At 58.0% G+C, this 9,976-nt stretch overlaps 2 protein-coding genes across 13 annotated transcripts in view; both read left to right on the top strand.

Annotated features, from left to right (window-relative positions):
- The window catches only part of ATOSB (atos homolog B), a 42,004-nt gene extending 37,664 nt beyond the window's left edge, over window positions 1–4,340 (top strand). For 10 of the 11 annotated variants that reach the window (XM_055791174.1, XM_055791172.1, XM_055791179.1 and 7 more), the window contains 4 exons: window positions 338–496; window positions 918–986; window positions 2,045–2,250; window positions 2,592–4,337. In XM_055791174.1, the coding sequence (XP_055647149.1) occupies window positions 338–496; window positions 918–986; window positions 2,045–2,250; window positions 2,592–2,745 (588 nt within the window). In that variant the 3' untranslated portion in view covers window positions 2,746–4,337. Of the gene's footprint in view, window positions 1–337; window positions 497–917; window positions 987–2,044; window positions 2,251–2,591 lie in introns of all 11 variants that reach the window. The other variant, XM_055791181.1, reaches the window with a different exon arrangement.
- A 109-nt stretch (window positions 4,341–4,449) lies between these two features.
- On the top strand, window positions 4,450–9,731 carry STOML2 (stomatin like 2). 2 transcript variants are annotated; one of them, XM_055791182.1, is made up of 10 exons: window positions 4,450–4,602; window positions 5,497–5,649; window positions 5,985–6,084; window positions 6,701–6,759; window positions 7,093–7,194; window positions 7,741–7,875; window positions 8,396–8,540; window positions 8,884–8,963; window positions 9,198–9,326; window positions 9,435–9,731. In XM_055791182.1, the coding sequence occupies exons 1-10, from the start codon at window positions 4,552–4,554 to the stop codon at window positions 9,564–9,566; spliced, it is 1,086 nt and encodes a 361-aa protein (XP_055647157.1). In that variant the 5' UTR covers window positions 4,450–4,551; the 3' UTR covers window positions 9,567–9,731. The 2 variants fall into 2 exon arrangements, with proteins under 2 accessions (XP_055647157.1, XP_027638791.1); XM_027782990.2 differs by lacking the exons at window positions 4,450–4,602; window positions 5,497–5,649 and having other exon boundaries at window positions 6,026–6,157.
- Window positions 9,732–9,976: the final 245 nt, after the last annotated feature.

Below are 9,976 nucleotides of genomic sequence, written 5' to 3' on the forward strand. Positions count from 1 at the left end.
GGCTGTGTCACATAGCCACCATCCACCAGCAGGATGGCTCAGCCAGCAGATCCTTGGGTGATGCGCTGGGACCCTGGACCTTGCTGAGATGGCTGCTGTGGGGCTGAGCCAAGCCGCTCTCGCAGCTTCTCTGTGTTAGACGGCTGGTTTTAGCCCACCACTTCAGGATGGGTCTGTCTCAGAGTGAGCAGCCAGGGCCTGTCATGGGTGGTCTCTGGACATGTGAGGGCAAGCAGACGTGTGGTTGCAGTGGAGGTGGGAGTGATCTCACCTGCAGCTTCGAGGCAAGGGGTAGGACTGGTGGTTGAAGGTCCCTAACATTTTGCTCCTCTCTCAGGAGTCCATCTTGAAAGGGTGCTTTGCACCATCGGGGAGGATTGAGGGATTCACAGCAGAGATTGGTGCCAGTGGCTCCTACTGCCCCCAGCACGTCACCCTGCCTGTTGATGTCACCTACTTCGACATCTCCGAACACAGCATGCCCTCGCCTTTCCTGGTATGCAGACAAGGGAGGGCTGGGACCATGAGGGAGGCAAGTGAGGGCTGTACCCAGGCACCACGCATCCTGGGGGTCTTCTCCTCTCTGGAGAGTGTGGTTCAAGCACACCTACCTGAGGAGACCACTAGCTGTGCCAGGAACAGTATTTAACACAAAAGCGAAGAGGGAAAGAAGAGGAAACCCTTGCAGGCATATAAACGGGTGGTCTGCTGCTCAGCTAATTCATGGCTGTTGCTTTGCTTCACCTCTGTGTTGCTGCTTGTTCATCCCCTGCTCTGGAGATGGACTGAGCTGGGTGTCTTCCTGCCACCTTGTGCCAGGCGTTCTTAGCGAGGGGGGCTCTCAGCCCCGTGTTTGGTCCCAGCTGGGCTCTCCATGGGCTTTCTCCCTCTCTCACATGCTGTTTGTTTTGCCCCAGGGAGTGATTGACTTGGAGGCCTTGGGAAAGAAGGGTTACAGTGTCCCCAAAGCTGGAACCATCCAAGTGGTAAGTTGTTCCCTGGCATCCAGTAGTTCCATGGGGAGGGGGGCCAGGTGGGCTCCATTTACCCCTGTCATGGTTTAACCCCTGCCAGCAGCTAAGCCCCACGCAGCTATTTGCTCACTCCCCCCTCCCCAGTGGGAGCGGGGAGAGAATTGGAAGGGTAAAAGTGAGAAAACTCGTGGGCTGAGGTAAAGACAGTTTAATAGGTAAAGCAAGAGACGCGCATGCAAGCAAAGCAAACCAAGGAATTCATTCACCGCTTCCCATGGGCAGGCAGGTGTTCATCCATCTCCAGGGAAGCCGGGCTCCATCATGTGTAACAGTTACTTGGGAAGACAGATGCCGCAATTCTGAATGTTGTCCCCACCTTCTTCTTCCCCTGGCTTTAAATACTGAACATGATGTTCTATGGTATGGAATATCTGTTTGACTAGTTTGGATCTGCTGTCCTGGCTCTGCTCCCTCCCATCCTCTTGTGCACCTGTTCACTGGCAGAGCATGAGAAACTTGAAAAGCCCCTGATTTAGAGTAAGCGCCACTTAGCCACAACTAAAACATCAGTGTGTTACCAACATTGTCACACTAAATCCAAAACACAGCACTGTACCAGCTACTAAGAAAAAAATTAACTGTATCCCAATTGAAACCAGGACAACCCCCTGGGGTAGAAATGGTCCTATGTTGTTTGTCAGGGCAGCAGCCAGAAAGCTTGTGCAGAGACGGTACGTGGCCACCAAGGCAGCACAGTGGAGGGGAGCAGGGGGTCCCCAGTGTGCTGGCAGGGAGACAAGGTGATGGGAGATGCAAGGAATGGAGAGGTGGATGAGAAGGGATGGGGTCTCAGCAGGAGAATGAGGATGGGATACCATGGAGTGGGAGCACAGGAGTGGAGGTGGGTGGAAAGGAGTGACCTGTGGGCCTCAGGCTAAGCCCTTTGGGGTTGGTATGGGGCTTTCTGGGTCCTTGGGCCTGCTGCTGCTGCCCCCAGGTGCCCCAGACCTGCCCTATGGATCTGTTCCTGTGCCCTTCCCATTCTCACCTCCTAACCCTCTGCTCCCTAGACCTTATTTAACCCCAACAAGACTGTGGTGAAGATGTTCTTGGTGACGTATGACTTTGAGGACATGCCAGCCAACCACATAACCTTCCTACGCCATCGCATTTTCCTGGTGCCTGTTGGGGAGGAGGAACAGGCCGTCGTGGCCACCCACAACCCACCAGGTGCTGGCCCACCCCGCAAGGTCCTCTGCTATCTTATGCACCTAAGGTAAGGTGTGCGAGGAGGGATGGACACCTGCGCCAGCGTCACCCCTGGGCTCCTTTCCTGTGTGCCCCTGCCTTCCCCCAAGCCCAGAGGCCCGGGCGGGGGGATGTCAGCCTGACCCCCTCACCCTGGGGAGGAGCAGGGACCAGCTGCTCCTTCAGGGAGGTTGGAGCTGCCACCCTGCACAAGGGCAGTGGCTTCTGTCCCTCCGAAGGCAACTGGAGCAGAGCATGGCCACCTTGACCAGGGGCACACTAGGCAAGGGGATTATGCCACCTGCCGAGGCTGTCCTGCCCTTGTCTGGGAGCCTGACGTCCCTCCACCCTGCTCTTGTCTCCACTCAGGTTTCACAGCTCCAAGTCGGGGAAGATCTACCTTCACAATGACATCCGGATGCTTTTCTCCCGCAAGTCGATCGAGGTCGACTCGGGGATCCCGTATGAACTGAAATCCTTCACGGAGATGCCGAGGAACCCCTGCTACTCACCCCGGGCCTGACCTTCTCGCAGCCCCAGGTCCACCAGGGAGCCTCCAGCCCAGCACTTTGGAGAGAGTAAAAGGGCCAAAAACAAGCACTGCCTTGAAGTATCACCCTCTCCACATGCCCCGCTCCTCCTGAGCAGCACAGACACCGTGCCCGTGCCCTGCAGCAGGGCTGGGATCACTGAGGGGGCTTCACCTGGAGGGGCAGGGGCTGAGGAGCAGCCCTGGCACTCCAGGACATGCCCAAAGCTTCTGCCACTGCTGCTCCCAGCTGCACCAGCTTCTCTGCTGTAGCTGTGGGTGGGTGGCAGTGAAGAGTTGGGCCAGAGGCTCCAGGTGAGGCTACCCACACTGGTCCCAGGGCTGGGAGCAGGAAGTGCAGAAAAGTTTGTATTTATTAGTATTTATTGTTGCTAGGAGCACAGAGGAGGCTTGTGCAGAGGTTTGGAGGTGCTGTTCTGTTATTTTCAGTGCTGGATGAGGCCCCTGGTGGCGCTCGGATTGCCTGGGTTGGGGCAGGGCTATGGCTACTGTGAGAGACTGGAGTTATGGGGATATTTTGGCCCATGGAGGAGAGGGTAGGGCCAGGGTGCAGCTTGGCCAGGGCATAGCTCCCAGGCTGGGGCTGTGTTTAAAGCCCCAGGACAGGCTGAGGCTTGCTGCTTAGCAGCTCTGTGAGGCCAGCCCTCCTGCTTCAGGCAGGCTGGGGGAAGCCTGGACTTGTCCTGCAGCCCCAGGAAGCCTGTGGCTGGCAGGGAAGGGTCTCTCAGCCCCATGATCCACGGCAATAGTCATGGCTGGGGACCATGGTCATGGGGGGACTGAGGCTTTCTACAGCAGTATAGGGACAGCCCTCCTGGCAGGAACCTCTGGAGCCCACATGGACATTTCAAAAAATACAGGGCCTTTTTCTGTCTCCAGGAGCTGGTTTTGGGCAGGAGCCTGGCACAGTGACCAGGTGCCAGAGGATGGGCAGGAGCCTGAGCCCTAGCTTAGTCACGGGGAAGGGAGAAAGCAATGGAGGACATCAAGCGGGAGCTGTGTTAGGCCTTCGGGAGGAGGTTTGGGGATAAGCTGGAACAGGGCCTGTCCCTGCTGCTGCCTGGAGAGCTGCGGGCCGAGCTGTGGGCTGGCCAGAGAGGGGAGAAGGGCTGGGGGAACCAGGCCCATACGCGGCCTGCATCGCCCCCAACCCGTGCTCGCCGCTGGGCTGCGGGGACCCCAGCCCCTCTGCAACGGGGAGGAAGAGCGGGGCACTTCCTACACCTCCGTGTGCCAGCCTGTGTGGGGCTGGGACCCCCGCGGTGGGCAGCACCCCCAGGACTGGGGGCTCCCAGGGCTGTCCACCGTTGTAGGGGGATCGTACCGCGTATCCGCGGCCCTCCCCTCCGCACCCACGGCTGGGGGCCGGCCGGAGGCGAACTGCACCCCCTACCCCCAACACCCCGGGGCCTTCGGGGGGCTCCGGCCCCGCCGACACACACAGGACACCGGCTCCCGGGGTCTCCCTCGCCCCCCATCACCGGGGTCCTGCCCCGGGTCCTCCTCGCCGCGGCCCAGCGTGGGCAGACAGGTTGTACCGGTACTTTTCGTGCTTGTTTTTAATTTAATGACTTTAATAAAACCCGTTTACAAACGGAGGCCGGCCCCTGCCGTTGCGGGGGGCGGGCGGAACAAAGGGCAGCGGCCGCCGGGGCGGGACGGGCGGCTCTGAGCGGCGCCCCGGAAGGGGCGGGGGCCTCCCGCCACGTCTTCCGGGTCGGCGGGGCAGGAGTAGTAGCGGCGGCGGCACCGGCACCGGTCGGAGCGGGTGGCGGAGCGATGCTGGCGCGGGCGGGGCTCCGAGCCGGGCCCGGCCTCAGCCTCCTGCAGGTGGGGTCGGGGGAGGCTTTGGGGGGTGCCCGGTGCAGGCGGTGCTGCAAGAGGCTGGGGGGACCCGGGGGGATCCCGGGCTGAGGGGAGCGGGGCGGAGGTGGTGGGGCCGTGGGGGAGCTGGCTGAGGGGAGACGGGCGCCGGTGAGGGTAGGGGGGCGCGGGGAGGGCGCAGAGGAGGCCCGGGGATAAATGGGTGTCTGGGGGTGTTGGGGGACCGGGAGGAGCCGGGAGCGGTGGGGTGAGCTGATGGGGCGCGGGGGGAGGGTTGTTGGAGAGGTGGACGTGGAGGGCTGAGCAGTGGGTTGCGGTGTGCGGGGGGAGGTTAGGGAGGAGCTGGGGAGAGCTGGGCAGGGGGCGTGTTGAGGAGAGCTGTGGGACTGAAGGGCTGTGGGGAGGAGAGTGAGGGGGGTGCGGGAGGGAAACAGGTCCTTGGAGGGGGCCAGGAGGCGGCCAGAGCTGGGAAGGGACGGACTGTCGAAGTGGGGTGGTGTGAGGGGGAAGGGACGGGAAGAAGGTGTCTCACCGTGTTACGGGGGGCTGAGTGGGGCAGAAGGACCATGTGCAAACCTTCCTTTCCTTTATGGTGTCCAGGAGGCTATATTTCTACCTGCCCTAGTAGGGATGTGGGAGAAGGGGAGACATGGAGAAACCTTCAGCACAAGGACAGGCTCCCCTGCATCTGCAGGGAAGGCTCTGACACTCACACTGGTCCTGCCGTCCAGGTCACATCCCTGTGGGAATGGCCCATGTCCCTGCACAGCATGGGTTTTTTGGGGGCATCAGAGCTGGTTTGTGCCCAGGTTTATTGAGGCTGCAAGCAGTGATCCCAGGTGGGAGAGCAGAGATGGTGCCAGCAGCTGGGCTCACTCATGCTCCTTTTCCTTTCTCTAGCGCTCCCAGCAGCTGAAGCATTCAGCATGGCTGGCCTTGGCACCACGGCGCTTGAATTCTGGCCTACCTGTGAATATCGGGGTGCTCTTTGTGCCGCAGCAGGAGGCTTGGGTGGTGGAGAGGATGGGCAAGTTCCACCGAATCCTTGAGCCTGTAAGAAGCCACTTTTCTCCCCCTCTGGATTCAGCAGGTTCCTCAAGCTATAGCGAGGCGTGTCCTTTCCATGAGGATTTGGGGGTTCGCGTGCTTACTCTTCCAGACTGCAATCCTTTTGAATGCCTGTAGACTTCTTTCCTCAGTGGAGTGTTAAAAGCACAGGGAAACCTAAATTCCCCCAACGTGTAAAGCATGTTTGCTCTACCTGTGGCATTTGTAGCATGTAGCATACTTGGGCTTTGTTTAGACAGGTCCCTCTAGTCCGACTGAGGTCTCTGGGAGGAAAACCCTAGATCAGAGGGCTCAGGCATCTAATCCTGCCCTTTTCCCAGGGTTTGAACTTCCTCATCCCTCTCCTGGATCGTATTCGTTATGTGCAGAGTCTCAAAGAAATCGTCATTAATGTCCCAGAGCAGTCAGCTGTCACCCTCGGTAAGGAACAGCTTCTGCGTTCTGTCTCCCTTTCGTTCTGCTGTGGCTGGGATAAGCAATGGACAGCGTGAGGGTGAGTGGAAATGTCCCAGACCACTCAGCCCTGTCCATGGGGACCTGGGCTTTGCTGTGAGCAGGAGATCCCATTTCTCCTCTCAGGGCTGCGGCTGCCTCTTCTTGCTGGGACGAATGCACCTGGGCATGAGTCAATTTTTCAGATGTTTTCCTGTGTTGGGCCACAAAAAAACCTCTGTTCTGTAAAAAAGGTTTCAGATCAGGTTAATGGACAGCTCTGTTACAATTCTAGCACTAAGCTTTTGTTCTGCCACCCCCCACCCCCCCGGTCTCAATTTAGGAAGATAACTACAGTATGAAATGTTTTGGTCTAGAAATCTGAGACTTGCATATTAAAACACCAAAACACAGTGTTTTCTAGGGAATGTCAAGGTTGTGCTAACAAAGTCTTTTAGATGAGGAGATCCATTTCAGCCAATCCTTTTTCTGTACTACGCTGCTGCCAGTGGAAGGAAAGGGTCATGCCCTACTCTGTTGTGGGAGGGGAAGTTGCCATGTTTTGTCTTTGGTGCTTCAGTAACGACATGTTCTCTCCCTGCAGATAATGTTACCCTGCAGATTGATGGCGTGCTTTATCTGCGGGTTATGGACGCCTACAAGGTACTGTCCCTGCTGCGCTGACACTTGGCCCAAATTTGCAGCCTTCATGGCTGCACCCAGCATGGTCTGTGTGTGCTGCACTGCTCAGCTGGCAGCCTTCTGCTGACTCCCTTTGCCCGATGATACGTGATTCAGCCTCTGCCCAGCTTGCTATGCCCTGTGAGGTGGGTGGGCTGAGCACCCCAGCCCCTCACAAGGCTCTGGACTCTGCTGTTCTTCGGCAGGGGTATCTGTGGCAGGTTTCTCATCTTAGCACTATGTTTGCCCATCCTGCCTTGTTCAGGGTTCCTCCTGGCACTGCCACTGACTCTGTTTTTTATTTCTGCTCTCTAGGCCAGCTATGGGGTGGAAGATCCTGAGTATGCAGTGACCCAGCTGGCCCAGACCACCATGAGATCTGAACTTGGCAAACTCTCCCTCGACAGAGTGTTCCGGGTGAGCTGGGGAGGTGTATCACAGAGCTGCCAGTGTCTCTTGAAACCTTGGGGCAATCTGCACGGCCAGGCTGATACACTTAATACTAAAATGCCCTTTGGTTAGAGGGCTTCTGGCTTCTGTTACAGTTGACCTATTGGTGAATCCTTGGAGACTCTGCTGGTCCAGCTGTGTTTCTCTGGAGTTGGTGACTCTGCTCAGGCGCAGTGATGAATGTCCTGGCTGTCGCAGTTCGTGGGGGGCTGTAGCCCTCATGCTGTGTTTGCTGGGAGAAACAAGCAGTTGGCATTCCTGGACAATGTTTGTATCCAGATGTACACCAGATGTTTATATCCCAGCAATTTCAGTTTGGGGCACTGCTCCCTCTAGGAGACAGTAACCCCCTGAAGAGATGTGGAAAGCACTTGATCCTGCCTTAGTTCCTCTGGAGATGGGTTTTTCTGACTGGCCTTGGCCTGTGATTGGATGTGTCTGTTTCTCTCCTGACCTCTTTCTCACACTAAGCTATTCTTCTTTGCTTTTTGCCATTCCTTTTGTGCCTCCCAGGAGCGGGAGTCCCTCAATGCCAACATTGTGGATGCCATCAACCAGGCTTCAGACTGCTGGGGCATCCGATGCCTGCGCTATGAGATCAAGGACATCCATGTACCCCCACGTGTGAAGGAATCCATGCAGATGCAGGTTTGGTTCTCTGGGATGACAATCTGGAACAAGAGGGAAGTTGTCAACTGTCCAGAGCTGGCAGTGCTGACCCCTCCTGTGGTGAGGGAAGCCCACTGACACTTTGGCTGCAAACCTACAGCTATTGAATAAATAATTCCCATCCTTATTTCAGTGGTGGTGGCCACTGCCTGGTACACATGGGCCCTGCCAGCTCCCTTTAAAATTCACACTGGGCTCTGTAGGAAGCGAGACCCAGAGCTGAAGATCTCCCACTGAGAAAAGCCAGGTGCCAGATCTCAGGACTGGAAGGGGAGGAGGGGGAAGTGGCTGTCCTGTTAGGTGTGGACCAGGCTATGGAGGACTGTGCAGTGTGGGGAGCAGAACCAGCCCTCACTGGGGATCATGCTGTGTTCTCATACTTTGCTAAGCCATGCTTGCCAGAGCAGGATGTAGGAGCCTGTCCTTGCTGCGCTTTGCCCAACGGGTGGGATTTCCCCAGCACGGCTGTAGTAGACTGGTGTCTGACCTGTGTTGGCAGGTGGAGGCAGAGCGACGGAAGCGGGCGACAGTGCTGGAGTCAGAGGGAACACGGGAATCGGCTATCAATGTAGCTGAGGGGCAGAAGCAGGCCCAGATCCTGGCATCAGAAGCTGAGAAGGCCGAACAAATCAACAAAGCTGCTGGTAGTGCCCTGGGCTACAACATGTGGGGCCTGGGGAAATCCGTAGCTCTACATTGAGGGGTGATGCCCCCAGGGAGAGACCGCGTCGCTGTGGTCCAGGCTTCCTCAACTACACTGACCCTTCCTTGCTGGGGCCCTCGCGCTGAGCTCCAGCTCGCGTTGCTGCCCCACAGCCTGGTGCAGCAGGAGGTGTGTGGCAGGAGTATTGCCATGCAGGTGTTGAAGGAAAAGGAGGCTTTGCATGCATGAATTTGTCTTGATTTTCTCCTTGAAATTGTCTTGATTCGCTCCTTTTGAGTGCTTTGTCGAGGTTCTGATGTGCATTTTGCTGTGGTTCGTTGCAGGAGAAGCCAATGCGATGCTGGTCAGGGCCAGAGCCAAGGCGGAGGCTATTCAGCTCCTGGCAGCTGCTCTGGCACAGCAGGTGAGCGACATCCTGGGACACCACAGCTTCAGCGCTGGCACTGGGGGAGGTGAAACCATGGCTGGGGTGGCACCTGGCTTTCTCTTGGATGCTCCCTGGCATCTTCAGCAGTAGCAAGTGAAGAGTTTTGCTGTCCTGGGGGCCATGACCAGCCGGGGTGGTGTGGGGCTAGGGGCACGGGTGAGTTCTTGGGGGTGTCTGACTTGCTGCTGAACCTCGTCCCTCTCCCCCCAGCATGGCAGCGCTGCCGCCTCTCTCTCTGTGGCTGAGCAGTATGTGAGCGCCTTCTCCAAGCTTGCCAAAGACTCCAACACTGTCCTGCTGCCCGCCAACACCGGCGATGTCACCAACATGGTCGCGCAGGTTAGTGTGCTCACAGGGACCCTGTCTCTTGCCTGGGGGAGGTGAAGGTGGCAGCCCGGAGGGGCCTGGCCCTCTCCTCTCCTCCCGCATGCCTCTTGTTCCCTTCAGGCCCTGGGAATCTACACCACACTGACCAAGCCGCAAGCTGTGAAGACTCAGGATGAGATGCCCCCAGCCTGTGAGGACCCCCAGCCTCCCACCACGGACGTGCTTAAGAGAGAACAGGCCAGCCCCAGCTAATGGGGCCAGAAGGATCCTGCGCCCTTGACTGCTAGCAGCCCGGCAGGCCCTGGGCCTGTCCTGCCGCCCTCCCTGGTCAGACGCTCTTGTTCTGGTTCTTCTTCCCTCGGTCCTTATTTTTTATTTGGATTGTAACCGTAATAAAATGGTACAGGTGCAGCTGCAGCATGTCTGCTGGCACTTGGGAGCCTGACCCGTGACCCCACTGTACCCTCTAAACGGGCTCTTGCGGCTCCCAATGGCCTGCGGGAGGAACCGGGACCCCCGTCTCCTTGTGGGGACACCCCCCTCTCCAGGGGTGTGAGCTCCTGTCATCATCCCCTTGCCCTCCCAGTAGCTGCCGCCGTGGTGTGTGACGGCGGGGTCTCTATAGCGAGCGCCTCGTAGCTTACGCCGCACGGAGGAGAAAC

The sequence above is a fragment of the Falco peregrinus genome, chromosome Z (genome assembly GCF_023634155.1).
Source record: "Falco peregrinus isolate bFalPer1 chromosome Z, bFalPer1.pri, whole genome shotgun sequence".
Taxonomy (NCBI): domain Eukaryota; kingdom Metazoa; phylum Chordata; class Aves; order Falconiformes; family Falconidae; genus Falco; species Falco peregrinus.

Coding starts and splice junctions, on each gene's coding strand:
- STOML2 (XM_055791182.1), top strand. CDS start 4,552: ATGCTGGCGCGGGCGGGGCTCCGAGCCGGGCCCGGCCTCAGCCTCCTG. Junction 6,085..6,700: donor GCAGTCAGCTGTCACCCTCG/GTAAGGAACAGC, acceptor CTCTCCCTGCAG/ATAATGTTACCCTGCAGATT. Junction 8,964..9,197: donor CAGCTGCTCTGGCACAGCAG/GTGAGCGACATC, acceptor CTCTCCCCCCAG/CATGGCAGCGCTGCCGCCTC.